This window comes from Esox lucius, chromosome 8 (assembly GCF_011004845.1).
Source record: "Esox lucius isolate fEsoLuc1 chromosome 8, fEsoLuc1.pri, whole genome shotgun sequence".
NCBI lineage: Eukaryota > Metazoa > Chordata > Actinopteri > Esociformes > Esocidae > Esox > Esox lucius.
The window spans coordinates 33,450,427-33,468,947 of NC_047576.1; the positions used below are offsets into that span (position 1 = coordinate 33,450,427).

General features: G+C 44.1%; 1 protein-coding gene across 2 annotated transcripts in view; it reads left to right on the forward strand.

Moving 5' to 3' along the window:
• LOC105005877 (insulin receptor) overlaps window positions 1-17,982 on the forward strand; it is a 113,062-nt gene extending 95,080 nt beyond the window's left edge. Inside the window, exons 4-21 of one of the 2 annotated variants that reach the window (XM_010864099.4) lie at window positions 3,542-3,681; window positions 4,284-4,431; window positions 4,582-4,796; window positions 5,009-5,135; window positions 7,128-7,378; window positions 7,518-7,685; window positions 7,828-8,026; window positions 8,966-9,001; window positions 11,834-12,117; window positions 12,247-12,395; window positions 13,933-14,089; window positions 14,210-14,306; window positions 14,470-14,537; window positions 14,662-14,891; window positions 15,520-15,793; window positions 16,019-16,148; window positions 16,687-16,821; window positions 17,015-17,982. In XM_010864099.4, the coding sequence (XP_010862401.1) occupies window positions 3,542-3,681; window positions 4,284-4,431; window positions 4,582-4,796; window positions 5,009-5,135; window positions 7,128-7,378; window positions 7,518-7,685; window positions 7,828-8,026; window positions 8,966-9,001; window positions 11,834-12,117; window positions 12,247-12,395; window positions 13,933-14,089; window positions 14,210-14,306; window positions 14,470-14,537; window positions 14,662-14,891; window positions 15,520-15,793; window positions 16,019-16,148; window positions 16,687-16,821; window positions 17,015-17,375 (3,169 nt within the window). In that variant the 3' untranslated portion in view covers window positions 17,376-17,982. The remainder of the gene's footprint in view (window positions 1-3,541; window positions 3,682-4,283; window positions 4,432-4,581; window positions 4,797-5,008; window positions 5,136-7,127; window positions 7,379-7,517; window positions 7,686-7,827; window positions 8,027-8,965; window positions 9,002-11,833; window positions 12,118-12,246; window positions 12,396-13,932; window positions 14,090-14,209; window positions 14,307-14,469; window positions 14,538-14,661; window positions 14,892-15,519; window positions 15,794-16,018; window positions 16,149-16,686; window positions 16,822-17,014) is intronic. The other variant, XM_010864100.5, reaches the window with a different exon arrangement.
• The last annotated feature ends 539 nt before the right edge of the window (window positions 17,983-18,521 follow it).

Consider the following 18,521-nt stretch of genomic DNA (forward strand, 5'->3'; position numbering starts at 1 on the left):
CCCTGTGCCTTAAACCTATAGATAACATTGCTTTTAGAGAAGGAAGAGATCAACACCGCCTTCTGAGTGGGACATTTCTTAGGGTCTCGTAGTTGAGTACGTTCTCAGATAGGTTGACACACGCTGTCCAGTATGTATCCAGGATGTCAATAGGTTATAATTCTCCATTCTGTGGCCATTGCGACATAGACTGTTTTGAGTCCTCAGCTGCTGGGCAGAATGAGGGAGCGTCCACAGCCAGACATAAATCACCCTCGCCGACAGGGCTGTGACCGGGGAGCAGATGGGGCTCAAGGGCTAGGGTTGTGACTGAGCTAGCCTGGTGCTCTCGGGGGTTTGCTTTCAGGCTGTGACTCAGTCTGGGTCCCACAGTGTTGGAGCATACCTTTTATTGAGCCAGGCTTGAAATGAGCCATGTCCAGTTATAATAGTGACATCCCTGTGTGTTCCTTCAGGCTTTCTTTGTTGCTTCTTTCCCTCTTCCCGTTCCTTCCCATGAACCTTAGCGTGGCTGTGAGGCCGCCGTGCTTTCCATACATTTTGTGGCATTTGCTAGGCCTTTTCGTCCCTAATATCCACAAGCAGGCATGAGACATGTTCGTCTTCCCTCAGGGTACTGCAGAGGGCCGAGGTTCTTATGCCTGCAGCCCAAGTGCTGTCTCTGAAAATATCTTCAAACTGATTCTGACTGGCACCTGAACTTCACTTTTTGGTGTTTGAGAAGTGGTGAACATGTGGTGGGGTCAGATTATTTATTCCATTCCCGAACAGAAAATGACGTAAGCCACAGGATGGAGGTCCATTCTGCTACAGGATACTAGCCCCTTTGACGGGGAATAACAGACTTTCTTGATGCCGGCTGTGGACTGTTCCTGTGGACGCTACCAAGTGTGAATTACTTCAAACGTGTGCCTGTTAAGAGGGCTATTTACTGCCGGATTAGAAAAAGGGAACATGACACAACATTGACTTGTTTATCTGGAGGGTCCCCACCTTGAAATGGCCTGCTTGAGGCAATAAGTCATTTCATAATATCCCGGCTCGCACACCCCCAGCTCCGCCCCCTCCACCATGTCACGTTCTCTCCCTTGACCCCCCCCCCCCATTTGTTTCCATATGTGTGGCTAACGGACAGAAAAAGGCATTTCCTAGCATGCAGTAGGGCGATGGTGAGTTAACGATGGGTTGAGGTGCTGGCTCACGACCGCTGCCGCGTAGAGCACGGGCGGACTATGGCCTTTTAGCCAACGTCTAAAATGGATAAGTGTGGTCAGGAATGCCTGGAACTACAGTTAAACAGTGGAATATGTTCTTTTTGAGGGGATGAGAGCAAAACAAAGTGTGAATGAACTGAGTCCCTATTCACTGGGCCTCTGGCAGTGTGGTGGATGTTTTGTGATTTAAGGTCTCAGCAGCTCTGCTGCGTTTGTCTCCGCCTGAGGAGAGGAAGGTACTTACTGAGGCGCTCACCGCAGGAACATTTGCACCACACAACTACTTCCTCTCTTTGTCACTTTTCACCATTGCTTTCCCTTTTGTGCATACTGTTTCTTTTTGCCCCCCCCCCCCCACCACCACCAAATAATTAACTTCCTGTTTTTCTTTTCTTCACTCTTCTTTCATCTGATCACTCTTCAAGTCTTTATTGTCAAAATGATGATGTTGTCTTTCATCCTGCATAACGGAGAGAGACAGACAGAACAAAGTGAGAGGGAAAGGGAGTTTTTTTAGGGCTACTAGGACACTTTGTGGTGTTGTCCAATGAGGGAGGAGAAGCCAGGTAAGGGGTCCCCTCCCAGGTCCCCTAATAACTGTAGATAAGGAACATCTCTAATTTCCCCCAAAATCCTAGTGCATTCAGTAAATTAAGTAATTAATTTAAATTATTATACAAATCATTGCATCTGCACACATTCAATATTTTATGTTTTATTTCAAGTCTTGTTGGATAGTTTTCTTTATTGGGCAATCTAACTGAATGTATACTTTCGATGTACATGAAGCTAAATAACCTCTTATTATTTTTCGGCTTCTAAGAAATCAGACCCATAATGAGATATGATGGGGGATATGAAGTATATTTAAATTTTCTGTGGTCACAGCAGCATTGGATGTCAATAAAACGAATTGGACACCAATTGTAATTGGTGTTTGCCAGAGAGATTCGGTAGCTGATCCATATACTGCTTGGTCATAGTGAAAGGCTCTTAAAGACATGATCAATTCCTTTTATTTGAGCTGTGGTGTAATTTCCAAAGCTGGTTGTGCTGCCTGGAAAACTGGCCTGTTTATTCATCGTGATAAATTCAGTTCCAGTGTGTGTAGCAGTCTGGAATGTGTGACACTACTTAAATGCTTGCAATCAATTTGCATTGTTTCTAAATTCTACTTCATTTGAAATGCTGTACTAATACAAGACAATCAAATATTATAGGTACATATTATATTGTAGATACACTATTATTATTTAGGGACTTATATTTACTTATATTTCATAGTGTAAAATTGTTACATTATTATTTTAAATCAGTTTTCATTTTAATACAACACGTTCTGTCTTGCAGAATCTTTTACCTCCTGGCAGAGGAAACCTGGTTTCAACCAGTTTTTTTCCTTGGAATAGTTGATCATGCTGGTGACATTTGTGTGCCTGATTCAAGTTTCAGGGTTTATTTGTCAAATGCACCCCACAACAAAGTGTCATCCTGCACAATTAAATTCCTGTGACATGTCACCCGACAACTACGTAGTGAGAGTTAAGAAGAAAAATATATAAGCAAAAATATTTCCTCTGGCCATACATATCTTTTGTGGCATTTTGTGCTTCATTGACAGAGGAGAAAATCTAGGAAAGACAGTGCTGGAATACCTGGAATCCAACCCATGCTGAAACCGTTCATGTGCGCCAAGGCCGTGGCATAGACTGCTGGACCACCCTAGGCCACCGCAAACAGTTTGATTTATCATTTGTTTTCATTTAGAAAAACAGATGTTAGATCATCAATACTTCCAACACATTTTGGTAAGGGTTTGTATTCAATGGCAAATGATTGGGAGAAAACACTTTCTGGGGTGTCAGCTACAAGCAATGAAAGAGTTCCTGTAAACTGGCGACTTCCCGCAGGATTGGGCTGACACAAAACATCACTCAAATCGCCCTTGTTCTCTGTCTACCTCGGTGGTGGCACCTGATAGACATTTCTCTTGACTTGGTAGCCAACATGTGTTGGCACTCCTCATGTGAGAATGTGTTACAGTGTCAGTATACAGTGCAAACATTTTCCTATTCTGGGGACATGGTTCACAGGTTGGGTAATGACGTGAGGCTCAAAGATATATACATTCCTGAAAGGGTTTTGGCATATCTTGAGGAATGTCTCAAATTTTACAAACCTAATTTTAATCTCTACGACAACCGTTTCTTTGCTCGGATAAAAATGTATTTCCTTATTCGCTGGCTTGTTGTGACCCAATTTCTTTTTTTTCTGAGATTGTGATCGTTGGCCGTAACCACGTTTTAAAGGTGTCTTTGTCTTTGCAGGTTGAACTGTTCTCCATGTGCAGGCTTGTGTCCTAAAATGTGTACGGGGGTGAAGACTGTGGACTCGGTCACAGCAGCCCAGGCCCTGAGAGGATGCACTGTTCTCAACGGCAGCCTGATCATCAAGATCCGCGGAGGCAGTATGTACTGCATACTGTCGCTTTCCTCTTCTTCTCTCAGCCTTTTCCTTCCTACCAACCTCCCACTTACTTAGCCACCTAACAGGGTGTATAGGTTTTTCAAAATGCTTTACATTGAAAGCAACTGAAACTAACCTTAACCACTTCTAATCTGAATTGGCTGACCGTTACCCCGATTTCTCTCAGACAGCTTTCAGCAAATGCGCACTGACTGACCAGTGTTCTGTTTGTCAGATTCTTTAGTCTGACTTAGTTTGAGTTTATTGGTATACTATTACTCTGGACAATAGACCTAATGTAGTTTGACAACACTTTCTGATTCTTTATATGATAGGAGGTGAGAGAGAGCCTAGATATGCATTAGTTTCAAGATCAAAATGGCCTGTCATTTAAGTCAAAACATTTTGTCATAGCTTTTTTTTATGAAATAATAAATATTCAAGCTACCTCTTCTTTTTATGATGGGCACAATCCGATGGTCTTGTCCAACTGCACTAGACCTGTTGTCCAGAGTTATTATAGTAGACTAGTAGAAACTAAAATGACGAAAAAGCAGCCAAAGTGAACCTTGTGACAGACTGACTTTCCCCTCCCTCCATTAGACAACATAGCAGCAGAGCTGGAGGCTAACCTGGGTCAGCTGGAGGAGATTACAGGCTATCTGACCATCAAGAGAGCCTATGCCCTTGTTTCCCTCTCTTTCCTCCGCAAGCTGCACCTCATCCGAGGAGAAACCCTGACCCAAGAGGGGTAGGTCTCACATGTGCTGCACTAAATAACGAGTGCTGATTTTAGAATTGCACTTGAAACAACGTCCTAATTGACATTTGACTTTGAAGCGTAGACCAGTATGCTTTCTTGAGATTGACTCTCGATGTCTCTATTCATGTGTTTTCCCAGGAACTACTCATTCTTCGCATTGGACAACCAGAACCTTCGTCAGCTGTGGGACTGGAACAAACACAACCTGACCATCCTCCAGGGCCGCATGTTGTTCCTTCACAACTCCAAACTGTGCATGTCTGAGATCCGCAAGATGGAGGAAGTGACAGGAACCAAGGGAAGAGACATCAAGAATGAAATCGTCGGCAGGACCAATGGAGACCAGGCGTCCTGTAAGACCAGCCTGGAACGTAAAACTGTAGACAGCGTTGATAATAATATGCTCATGTAGCAGGTTCATTTTACACAGAGTGGCAGTTAACATTTACTTCCAAGTATTTAGTGGTCCTTGGCATTGACAGAGCAACACCCAACAATATTGTTATTCCTCTCACCTTTAATCTCTCACTGATCACTTTTCTTGGTCTTTTCTGTTGGCGTCCAGGTGAATCCCAGGTTTTGAAATTCACCACGATGCGCACACAGTCAGACAAGATCCTCATCAAGTGGGAAGCCTTCTGGCCGCCAGACTTTAGAGACCTATTAGGCTTCATGGTCCTCTACAAAGAGGCGTAAGTTTTTTTTTTTAAAGTACATGAATACATACTAGAATGTACTGAAAGTAAAGTGCATAAGTACATACTGGAATGTACTGAAAGTCAAGTGCGTAAATACATTGTAGAATGTACTGAAAGTAAAGTGCATAAATACATTATAGAATGTACTGAAAGTCAAGTGCGTAAATACATTGTAGAATGTACTGAAAGTAAAGTGCATAAATACATTATAGAATGTACTGAAAGTAAAGTGCATAAATACATTGTAGAATGTACTGAAAGTAAATGAGTGGTGTCCCCAAATGGTGCAGTGTTAAAGTCACTGCCTTGCTGTTAGCTGTGTCAGTTAGCAGCGTCATTGAGAGACCAGGTTCAAATTTTGCTTGCGGATTAGCACCATCCCGGTTTTTACGGTTAGTAATCAGATTGGGTTGCAATGCCTCGTTGCACTCTAATGACTTCTTGTGGTGGCTTCGGCGCCTGTAAGCTCACAGTATCAGATGTGCTTCAGAAGAAATATATCTCAACATTGACTGAGGTAATGCTGAGATACATGTTGACTGGCCGTTGCTGTGATTAAGCAGGACCTTATTTATGAATTCGCTTGGAATTCACTGCTACAATTTGTCAACTAGTCTGGGAAAGAAAAAAATACAACAGTTGAACACATCAAATAAGCTTATTGACCAATCAAGACTCAAATCTAACTGGACATTACTTAAAAATGTAATGGACTTTTTTAATATGGTTATGTAAATATAAATATATGTTTTAATATGTTTACACTATCACTGTCACAGTGATTCAGTAATATGTGTAAACCTGTTTGTAGGCACCACTGAAAACAAATTCAAATCTAAATTGTGAAACGTCTGTACTGTATAGTAGGCATCACAGCGTAGGCCATTCTGAATAACTGTTTTCCTCTTGTTTATTCTTTCTACCTTTTCTTCTGGTAAACTGGACAAAACCTAAAAAGCAAGAATTTCTAAGATTTTTATGAGTTACAGTTCATTAAAAGAGATCAGTCAGCTGACATGAATTGATTAGGTCCTAATCTATGGATTTCACATGACTGGGAATACATGTATGCATGTATGAGTGGGATCTTTTATTTCAGCTCATGGAACAAAGGAACATTTTCTGTATACATTTGTTCTGGGTAAAAATAAATACCACATAGGCTAAACCATGGATTTTTTTGCATAGAGTAATCAATTAGGAAAATAATCAATAGATTATTAAAATCACCCTTAAAATCACAGAGTGATGGAGAAAAACTGGATCTTTGTTACTAGAGTGGGGGTTTATAGTGGGACATTGGTGGGACATTGGCTGTCCCTTGGTCACTAGAGAAGGGGCTGGTTACGGGACATTCATTGGCTGTCCCTTGGTCACTAGAGAAGGGGCTGGTTATGGGACATTCATTGGCTGTCCCTTGGTCACTAGAGAAGGGGCTGGTTACGGGACATTCATTGGCTGTCCCTTGGTCACTAGAGAAGGGGCTGGTTACGGGACATTCATTGGCTGTCCCTTGGTCACTAGAGAAGGGGCTGGTTACGGGACATTCATTGGCTGTCCCTTGGTCACTAGAGAAGGGGCTGGTTACGGGACATTCATTGGCTGTCCCTTGGTCACTAGAGAAGGGGCTGGTTACGGGACATTCATTGGCTGTCCCTTGGTCACTAGAGAAGGGGCTGGTTACGGGACATTCATTGGCTGTCCCTTGGTCACTAGAGAAGGGGCTGGTTACGGGACATTCATTGGCTGTCCCTTGGTCACTAGAGAAGGGGCTGGTTATGGGACATTCATTGGCTGTCCCTTGGTCACTAGAGAAGGGGACATTTCTTAGCAGATGCATCGTCTATGAATAGGAGCTGGTACTTTTGGATGTGCATAATAAGATTGCTCTCCTTTCATCATTCCTCCAAAACCCTGTCAAGAATGTGACAAAATGTGACGTGGCTTACAGTGCTTCTCTAATACGTCTTCGTCCCTGCCCCCCAGGCCTTATAAGAACGTGACCGAGTTTGACGGCCAGGACGCGTGTGGCTCTAACAGCTGGGTGATAGCTGATGTAGACCCTCCTCCCCGGGCCTCAGATGGGAAAGAGCAGGTGGAGCCTGGCTACCTCATCCATACGTTAAAGCCCTATACCCAGTACGCCATCATGGTCAAGACCCAGCTCTCTGCCTCGGATGAACACCAGGTCCTCGGGGCCAAGAGTGAGATAATCTACCTGAGCACCAATGCCACCAGTGAGTAAATCTTGTTTGGGACCTGGCACCCCTAGAAAACCACGTCTCTTGGTCTATCAATAGCTGAAGCCTAGAGAAACTGGCCGCAATCCATAAAGCTGCCTGCTTCCTGAGTGTGCTGCTCAACGGTGTGTTTCAGAGCCTTCAGTACCACTGGACCCCATCTCCTCATCGAATTCATCGTCTCAGATCATCCTGAAGTGGAAACCCCCCACGGACCCCAACGGAAACATCACTCACTACCTGGTGTACTGTCAGAAGCAGCCAGAGGACAGTGACCTCTACAAGTTTGACTACTGTCAGAAAGGTGAGACGCTGGTCATTATTATTCAAATTATTACTTAGTATCGCAGATGAGAAAAGAACAGACAGTTGAGGGATTTCGGTTCTGTGCTCTGTTAACCGACTCGCTACGGTCTCTTTTCGTCTGTCTGTCTTTCTGGGTGTAGGAATGAAATTACCTTTGCGGGCTCCAACCCACCTGGATACTGAAGAGGAGCAAAAGTGGAACCAGACCGACGAGTCCGGGCCGGGGAGTCGTTGTTGCGCCTGCCCCAAAACAGACATCCAACTGAAGAAGGAGGCAGAGGAGTCGGAATACCGCAAGACCTTTGAGAACTACATCCACAACGAGGTGTTTGAGATCAGGTATGTTGTCTGCGGAGTGACCTCCACAACGAGGTGTTTGAGATCAGGTATGATGTCCGCGGAGTGACCTCCACAATGAAGTGTTTGAGATCAGGTATGATGTCCGTGGAGTGACCTCCACAATGAAGTGTTTGAGATCAGGTATGATGTCCGCGGAGTGACCTCCACAATGAAGTGTTTGAGATCAGGTATGATGTCTGCGGAGTGACCTCCACAACGAGGTGTTTGAGATCAGGTATGATGTCCGCGGAGTGACCTCCACAACGAGGTGTTTGAGATCAGGTATGATGTCCGCGGAGTGACCTCCACAACGAGGTGTTTGAGATCAGGTATGATGTCCGCGGAGTGACCTCCACAACAAGGTGTTTGAGATCAGGTATGATGTCCGCGGAGTGACCTCCACAATGAAGTGTTTGAGATCAGGTATGATGTCCGTGGAGTGACCTCCACAATGAAGTGTTTGAGATCAGGTATGATGTCCGCGGAGTGACCTCCACAATGAAGTGTTTGAGATCAGGTATGATGTCCGTGGAGTGACCTCCACAATGAAGTGTTTGAGATCAGGTATGATGTCCGTGGAGTGACCTCCACAATGAAGTGTTTGAGATCAGGTATGATGTCCGTGGAGTGACCTCCACAATGAAGTGTTTGAGATCAGGTGTGAAGATCGCGTAGTGATCTCCGCGATAAATTGTTGGAGATCAGGTATGAAGATTGTGGATTGACCTCCATGATGAAGTGTTTGAGATCAGGTATGATGAGTAGTATGTTGTAAAAAATGACAGCTCATAAATGACGCTATAACTCAGGGAACCCTTGTAGAAATGGAGTGCTACCTGCAACACTCCTTAGCAGTCTATTTGCTGAATATTTGAGGAGTCTATGAGGAAGTCTAAAAATAGGTAGACCCTAAACACAGCTGATCTCTCATTCTTCCAGAACCACACCTGCTGTAACCAACTACTCTGACTATAGGTAAGCCAATGGCAAGTCACTGGTGTTAATGGCCAGCAAATCTTGTCTTGTCAGCCAATCAGACCACAACAGCCAGCAGTGGTATATGTAATTTAATGACCTAATTCCTGGGACAGTGGGGTGGGGTGACTGCTAGCTGGCCCCAACATTTCTCTCTGCTTTCAGCTGTGTTTTTTTGTGTTAATTAAAGCCAATCAGTGTTATCTCTCCTGGGTTGAAAGAAAATGCCTGCTCAAGCCAAGCGTGACAATCAGAGCATCAGAGCTGTTGAGGAGCTGTGAAGAAGGCTGTGGAAGTTTAATTAGCAAAAGCCTCTACAAGTTTTGTTCTGTTTTTGATTGAGATTTGACATGTGAGGCAAGATTCTCTGTGTAGCGTCCTGTGCGTGCTGGAGGCTTTTTGTCAGGTGGCTAGTAAACAAAGCAGTCTTTTAGACTGACATGACAGCACTGCGGGCTAACCCTCACTGTGACACTGACTGTCCCCTTTTCACCACTTCATGGCACATGACCAAAAGCAAATTGGCTGTCCTACACGGTCTGTGTTGCCACAGTTCCAAGCAGCAGAGGTCCGCTTGGGCGGTTAGCTCTGTGCGGACGCAACCAGAGGGCCCGGCTAGAGGGGCTCCAGTAGCTGTCATACACATTTGTAATCTTAGGAACACAGTTCTCCTCCCCACAGCCTCAAAGGCAGGTGCCCTGCTTTCCATGTTTGTCCTGCGATGGTGTGCCATCAGGGCAATACCTGACCATGCATTGTGTCATCAAACTCTGTGTAAATGTGGGGGTCTGATGTCTCCAGGAAGATAGTCAAACCTGAAATATTTTTTTAGGTGGTTGCCCATAAGGAGAAATGCGATTTCCAACTCCGAATTTGGGGGAAACATACAATTGGGCGTTGTGTAAGGAATTGGGGTTACTTTTAGGTTTAAAATGACATGTTACAGTTAAGGGCTAAGGGAGAGGGAACATGTATTTTGGGGTTTCAAGTCTTGACAAGGATGGGAAAACCATTGCACCTGGGTTGGTAGCTGAGGGCCCTATTTGTGCATTGTTGCAGTCCCCAGCTGCAGAGCAGGATAATGACATGTGGCCCATCCTGCCACCTCTCTACCTGTGGGAGTTATTATCGTGCCCATTATCACCCATGCCAGTCTAAGGGGCGGTCTTGTAGACAATCCTCTTGTGAATTTAAAATAAAATGTCTAGTCTGTATCTGCAAATATGTTTTCATGTTAGCTGTGTGCAGCAGTCTGTGGACTAGGTTGTATGGATAAAAGGGTTGATATGTTATGCTCGACCCACTCAATTTTCCACCACAAAACACCAGAAAACTGCCAAAAAGCATAGAACCAGCTCAACTGATTTAAGGATGCGTTCCAGCACTTTTGGCCATTGGTTGTAAAAGTGATGCTTTCGGGCCAAAAAGGGTCCCTGAAAATTGTGTGCCGTCATGTATGTGCCAATTTGTGCCGCATGTCATCAAAACCACTCGCTTTCAGACATTCATGGCTAACTGAGGTATGATTGGGATTCTACTTATAGACTGTATGCATGGTAACAGCATATTACATATCCAGACCGAAATATCAGGTTAGAAAAAATTATTTGAAAAGGTCTCAGTCTGCATCTTTAACATATGTGTTAACTATTAGATGTTTCTTTTTCATATATGCAAGAATAGTTGACTTCACCCTTAGGCAAACGTTTTGTCTGTGACATATAGATGATGTCATTGCTAAAGAAGTCACCTCAGTCTGATAGCCCATTGAAGCTAAAACAGTTGTCGTGGCAGCAGTTCAAATGAAACAACGTACATAATATGGAAATACGATTTCCTGTTCACACTACCAACAAGAAACACTTGCTGTGCCACACATGCAGCGCAGTTCTTTTGGCCTGACCCCTGACCCAGAAGGAGTATAAACATTCTATGTTGTTTACCTGGTAACTAACATGGGTCCTGTTGCTTGTGATAATAGATGTTTTTGGTGCCAGTGTGACATGTTAATAGTTGCTTCCCAACAACAAATTGACTTTTTCTGGTTCTGTTTATGGGTCTGGAAGGACATCAGAACCAGACTGCAGAAGGTGACAGGCGTCAGTTGATAAATTCACCCATTTACACTGTAAAAACATCTGGCAACACTTATCTAAATAAAACCAATTGTAGTTATAATACTCTAACTACTGAATCAGATGAAGGTAAGATTATACCATCCTTCAGTTTGAAACTCAAGTATAAGGAGTAAAATAAAACACTGAGGTGACTTTGGGCACAGGTGGTTGCTATTGCTTAGTTACTCTGTCTGCTTAGTTACTCTGAGCACTGCTCAGTCTGTACATAATGAAACCTAAATGAACCCAGTGGCTGGCCGCTAGGCTGGCTGCAGGCTCCTGGGCTCCATCTGGTGGTGTATGGGGGAGCAGCAGCCCCCCTCTCCCACTGTGAAGGAAGAGATTGTTGCGGTTGCTGTAAATGGTTCGGCAGCCTGCTTGTGGTTAGGGCTGCTGTGACCAGAGGGCAGGACTCCCTATCCTGGACTCTTAACTCATAGTGTATTTCTCTTTCAACTAACTCTGCGTAGAGGAATAAGAGGACCTGTAATTGGTCAGACGTCTGTAATGCTTGACATTGAGTTGAATGGGTTTCTGGGTTGGATACATTTATATTCACGTTCAACAAAGATGTATACTGTTGGTTGGTACAGCGTGCCGCAATATATATTGAACAACCAGTTTGTTTCCAATTGCGTGAGCTTAAATCTTTGTCGTTTTAGCTCTTTGTTACTATTATATGTCTAATTTCATCTGGCTACTGGTTCTCCCTTAGACCATCTCGTCGGCGCCGCTCATTGGGTGTGGCCAACTCCACCCTGCTGCCCTTCCTGACCACTACCCCCACCCTCCCGAACACGTCCGCCACGCCCATCGCCGAGGGCGACGGGGCTGAGGGCTCCAAGGTGACGCAGGTGGTGTACGCCAAGGAGTCGACGGTCATCTCAGGCCTGCAGCACTTCACCAGTTACCAGATAGAGATCCACGCCTGCAACCACCCCACGGATTCCCAGCGCTGCAGCATGGCCACCTACGTCAGTGCCCGCACCTTGCCCGAAGGTAAGACACGGCTGGACGTGAGCCGTGACAACGTGTCCGCAGAGTGACGTCACGCATGGCCGTACACTTACAGGCACACTTCTTTTTCCCTCATGATAACTGAGAACTGTTCTCCTCTGCTCCCCGCAGAGAAGGCTGATGACATTGTGGGCCTGGTGACCCATGATGTGATGACAGAGCACCCAGACTCAGTCCTCATCAAGTGGCAGGAGCCCGTTGCCCCCAACGGCTTGATCATCCTGTACGAGGTCAACTACAAGAGGATCGGAGACATTGACGTAAGTCAACCTTTTAAACAGTCAAAAATGTTGTCATGATTAAACACATGATCTCGAGATTAATCACAATTTTAGAATTTGTTCAGTAGCTATAGTAGCTTTTGGAAGTTACGCCTAAATAGTTTTCTGTTTAAAAAGTATTGTATTATGTTAAATCAAAAAAACTTTTGGTTTGGTCTTGACTCATCCTGTCAGCCATGTTGTCTGGGCTAATGACCGTGGTCTTACACACCATGTTGTCTGGGCTAATGACCGTGGTCTTACACACCATGTTGTCTGGGCTAATGACCGTGGTCTTACACACCATGTTGTCTGGGCTAATGACCGTGGTCTTACACACCATGTTGTCTGGGCTAATGACCGTGGTCTTACACACCATGTTGTCTGGGCTAATGACCGTGGTCTTACACACCATGTTGAAGGGCAGTCATAACAATTTAAGTACATGATCTGCTTATATAGTCCAGACTGTCACTTGGTAAACCTTGGTCTGTATTCATTGCTGTGGTGAATTTGTAGACTCATCACTCATTGCTATTCACAACTGCACCGCATGACCCGCGGAGCCTGTCGTAGCTCTGTTACCATGGAGATAGGAACAGGGACAGACCAGAGCGAGGTGGAGAGATGGTGTGCTCCCCCTCGCAATCTGAGAGCCGGAAGCTCCCTGGGAAACAAATAGACTTCACAGCAACCAAGGAACGAAGAGCTTTTATTGCTTTGTATTAACAGTGCATCTGTCCTTTGACTTTTTTAATGCTATTGAGTAATTGCCTCATTATGAACATTACATTTGCATTCAAAATAAACAGAATAGACAAGCAAAACGTGATATCTATAGTACCATCACGGGTACTATATACCTGAAAAGTTATTAAGTATTGGTATGTCTAGAAGCTTATTAGAAGCGTTATGTACGAGTCAAGGTCAAGCTTTTTGGGGAGACTTATTAGCAACAGTCGGAGATGGTACTAGGTCCAAACATGGATGGCCATTTTAAAGTAATGGCTTAGCTGAACACCAATTATAATTGTGTCAAGATTGTATTTTTTGTGTTTCAACAATTCTATTCTTGTTCTGAGAAAGGATGGCTATTCCATGTACAATTTTCTGTGTAGTTCTCCCTTCACAGAACAGCACAAACTGAATCTAACCAGAATAGAAAGAGGAGTGGGAGGCCCCAGTGCACAACTGAATAAGAGGACAAATATGTTAGCGTCTAGTTTGAGAAACAAACGCTTCACAGGTCCTCAACTGGCAGTTTCACTAAATAGTACCCACAAAACACCAGTCTCAACATCAACAGGGAAGAGGCGACTCCAAGATCCTGGACCTTTTTTTATCCTCTTTCCAGTGTCTGTGTTCCTTTGGCCATCTTAATCTTTTATTTTTTTGGCCAATCTGAGATCGCCTCTTCACTTTTGACAAGAGGCGACTCCAGTAGTGTATATCATGATGTAATTTTTGGGCCATATTCCCCAGCCCTACCATGAGGTAACTGTCTAATAAAATATATTACCACATATTACATGTTTAGGAGCTGCACCATTGCGTGTCCAGGAAGACATACGTCCAGACTGGTGGCTGCAGGCTGAGAGTGGTGCATCCTGGGAACTACACAGTAAGGATCCGTGCCACCTCACTGTCAGGAAACGGCTCCTGGACTGAACCCACCTTCTTCTATATGCCTGACAGTAAGTCACGTCTTTGGATTCCGGCAGGCATATAGGTTCTGCTCTGTCTGAAGACCATTTGAACAGTTTAAATTGCTAAGAGACTAACTGACCCCAATGGCTCCTGTTTTTTTGTTTCAGAAGACAACAATTCACTGAAAATCATAATCGGCCCAGTCATCTGCTTTATCCTGCTGCTGGTCGTAGGAAGTGCTGTCTTCCTGTTTTTGAAAAAGAAGTAATACTTCATTGAGTTCGATTTCTGATGCTACTTTCTATGTATTAATTTATCTCACCATTATTTTACCATGCAGTTAAGGAAATGTATGTTTAGAGAGATTGCCTGGCAAGTCAAAAAGACAAATATGCAAAGATACATTTGACTAATCTGTGTGCTTCAGACAAACTGAGGGGCCCACGGGTCCTCTGATCGCCTCATCCAACCCAGAGTATCTGAGTGCCAACGACGGTGAGGACAACTCATAACAAACACAAAGCCTTTTTTTTATCCACGAGTTGGCATGCGTGGTTAATAGAATCCATTGCGAAACAATGGTGGGGTGCTCAAAGGCTTTCTTACTCCTGTGTTTCAGTGTACGTGCCGGATGACTGGGAGGTGGCGAGGGAGAAGATCACCATCCTGAAGGAGCTGGGTCAGGGCTCGTTCGGCATGGTCTACGAGGGCGTCGCCAAAGACATCGTGAAGGGCGAGCCGGACACGCGCGTGGCGGTGAAGACCGTTAACGAGTCGGCCAGTTTGAGAGAAAGGATAGAGTTCCTCAACGAGGCTTCTGTCATGAAGGCCTTCAGCTGCCACCATGTGGTAAGAAGCAGTACTTACCTTTGTCTGTTACCACCTGGTTATCTGTCTGAGGACAAATGCCTCATCTCAGAAGAGGGATGACAGGCGGATACGCTGTACTGGAGATGGGATGTATAATGTGTCCCTGACCTACTATCTCTGTCTGTCTGGATATGTCTGTGGGGTGGTGGGTTCCTGTAAGGACATCTTGCCCCCAGGCACGGAGTCACCACGCTACGCCAGTGTAGTGTCCTGACTGTCTGGATGTGCACAGACTGTCTGTCTGGATGTGCCTGTAGTTTCCTAACTCTGTCTGGATGTGTCTGTAGTGTAGCCGACTCTCTGTCTGGAATTGTCTGGAATGTAACTGTCTGTCTTTCTAGGTGCGTCTGTAGTTAACGTTCTCTGGATGTGTCTGTAGTGTAACGACTATGTCTCTCTAAATGTGTCTGTAGTGTACTGGATGTTCATAAGTTTGTCTGGAGTTGTCTGTAATGTAACTGTCTGTCTTTCTAGGTACGTCTGTAGTTAACGTTCTCTGGATGTGTCTGTAGTGTAACGACTATGTCTCTCTAAATGTGTCTGTAGTGTACTGGATGTTCATAAGTTTGTCTGGAGTTGTCTGTAATGTAACTGTCTGTCTTTCTAGGTACGTCTGCTGGGGGTGGTGTCTAAAGGCCAGCCAACTCTGGTGGTGATGGAGCTGATGACCCACGGTGATCTGAAGAGCTTCTTGCGATGCCTCCGGCCAGATTCTGAGAACAACCCCACTGGAAAGCCCCCTCCGACACTGAAGGAGATGATTCAGATGGCGGGAGAAATAGCAGACGGAATGGCCTACCTCAACGCCAAAAAGTTTGTTCACAGAGATCTGGCTGCCAGGAACTGCATGGTGGCTGAGGACAACACGGTCAAGATTGGAGGTACATAACGGTAGAATACTAGTGTAACACATAGATGTGTTTCTCTGCAGTATTAGTTACCAAAATAGCGTGACTGTGCAGAAGCTTTGGGTGATGTGGCTTGATGTCCACTGTATCACTTCTGTGTGCTCGTGGTCGTCGTATGACCTGACCACTGAGACGGATTATGATGGGGTTGATAATGGAAGTCAACGTAGACTGTGTTCTAACTTTTTCTCACCTCAGACTTTGGCATGACCAGAGACATCTATGAGACCGACTACTACAGGAAGGGAGGGAAAGGTCTGCTTCCTGTCAGATGGATGGCTCCAGAGTCTCTAAAGGACGGAGTGTTTACCGCCCATTCAGACTGCTGGTGAGCACTCTAGATCACACCTGGCTGCCACAAATGTCAGATGGGCATTTCTGCTTGACATTTTAGTTCCTCTGAATTCATTCACCTTAAATCAAGATCCTATTTTGTTTTTGTTAATGTCCACTTCTCTTCAATATCAGCTTATCTTTTATTTAATCCCTGCTCAGTAGAAATCCGCCAGGCATGTTATTTTACTTGTCTTTGCTCTCCCTAGCTAGATTAGTAATAAAACTGAATTAAATTAAGTAAAATGAGACTAGGAGTATTAGCTGTTAATTTAGCTGACTAGTTTTAGTAGCTTGCAGCCTAATGCTGTAAAAATACTTTTTGGAGTTGTTTGTCAAAGCCAGATTGCTTTCAAGATTGCTGATTAACTACTTTCTTTTAACTATCAATTGAGCTTCCATACTCATCATTCTTGTTGCTGTGTCCAGTTCTCACTAAATGTTTTCTCTGTCTGTGTAACCAATGAATTATAATCAATATACCATCCTTTTTGTGCTTTTGATAATACCATCTCGTCTCTGTCTGTCCTCAGGTCATTTGGCGTGGTGTTGTGGGAGATCAGCACCCTAGCAGAGCAGCCATACCAGGGGCTGTCCAACGAACAGGTCCTTAAATTTGTCATGGATGGAGGATACCTGGACAGACCAGAGAACTGTGCTGAGAGGATGTAAGTGTCTCAAACAATATAGTCTTCTAGCTGATCACAGGAACATCTTTACATTAACTTGCTTTACCAACAATATGCGGCTTCCTTCTGCATGTCTTAGGTTCATTTGTCTTCACAGACAAGGTAATGTTTGTGGAAAGAACTAGTTGACTATTTCCCAGTCTTTTATCACTCCCCCCTTTTCCTCCCTCAGCCACAACCTGATGACGATGTGCTGGCAGTACAACCCCAAGATGCGTCCCACCTTTCAAGAGATCATTGAGATGTTAAAGGATGACCTTCATCCCAGCTTCCAGGAGGTCTCCTTCTTCTACAGCGAGGAGAACAAAATCCCGGAGACAGAGGACTTTGACTTGGACCTGGAGAACATGGAGAGCATCCCCCTGGACCCGTCGTCCTACTCCCAGAGAGAGGACAGAGACAGTCTGTCCAGAGACAATGGACCCAGCCAGTGCCTAAGGGGCAATTACGAGGAACACATGCCCTACACACACATGAACGGGGGCAAGAAAAATGGACGAATCCTATCGTTGCCCAGATCCAGCCCTTCCTAACAATTCCTAATGTTTTCCCCTCCTCCTAATCCCCAATGCCTTATACGCACCCCCCCCCCTCGTATCTTTTCAATTTATTGCTCTTGCAGAAAGCCCTTCAAAAAAACAGATCTCAGGACTTTTCTTCCTCACAGCTGCCAAGCATGGCAGCACACAGGATGCAAATGTTTTGGTACATGTTGAGAAATTTTTCAGAATCATCTTCTACAACTTTCTGCTATCTTTATTTTGTTTTGACTATTGCCAAGTTTCCAGGTTAATGAGGAAAAGTATAAAAAAACACACAAAAAAAAACTGTGAACACAGCTTAAACAACCAGACGGCTGCTTATGCTCCAAACCTCTCTCTTTCCCTCCCTCTGTCATTCTTTCTTTCTGTCTCTCTAAGATGTCCCTTATCTTCTCCATTATTCTATTTTGTTCTGTTTTTCAAGTGAAAACTTTTTTTCAGATAGTGGCCTTTTTATATGTGGCCTGTAAACAAAGAGAAGCATCTATCAATGCGTGTATTCATTTCTGTTGAACAGTGACTTAACAGTTTGGAACCGTGGGGTGGCATGGACTCTATCCTAGAACAAATGTCTATTCGTTGAGGAATACCTTTTTTTGGTTCTGCAGAATTCCAAACATCACAGATTATTTTGGTGTTTGGTGAATAGTTTAATTTATTTGCTTTTTATTTTGTCTCTCAGTTTTATCTTTGTGTCCTCACATTATGGCTGAAGGATATTTAAACAGTTAAAAGTTGGACAAAAGAGTTCCTCAGACTGACCAATAGCTGCTGCTTTGATATATTTTAGTGGGTATAGAATATATATAAAGTGAGTACACCCCTCAAATTTTTGCAAATATTTGATTGTCTTTTCATGTGACAACATTGAAGAAATGACACTTTGCTACAATGTAAAGTAGTGAGTGTACAACTTGTATAACAGTGTAAATTTGCTGGGCCCAATTTGGACATTTTCACTTAGGGGTGTACTCACTTTTGTTGCCAGCGGTTTAGACATTAATGGCTGTGTGTTGTGTTATTTTGAGGGGACAGCAAATTTACACTGTATTACAAGCTGTACACTCACTACTTTATATTGTAGCAAAGTGTCATTTCTTTAATGTTGTCACATGAAAAGATATAATCAAATATTTG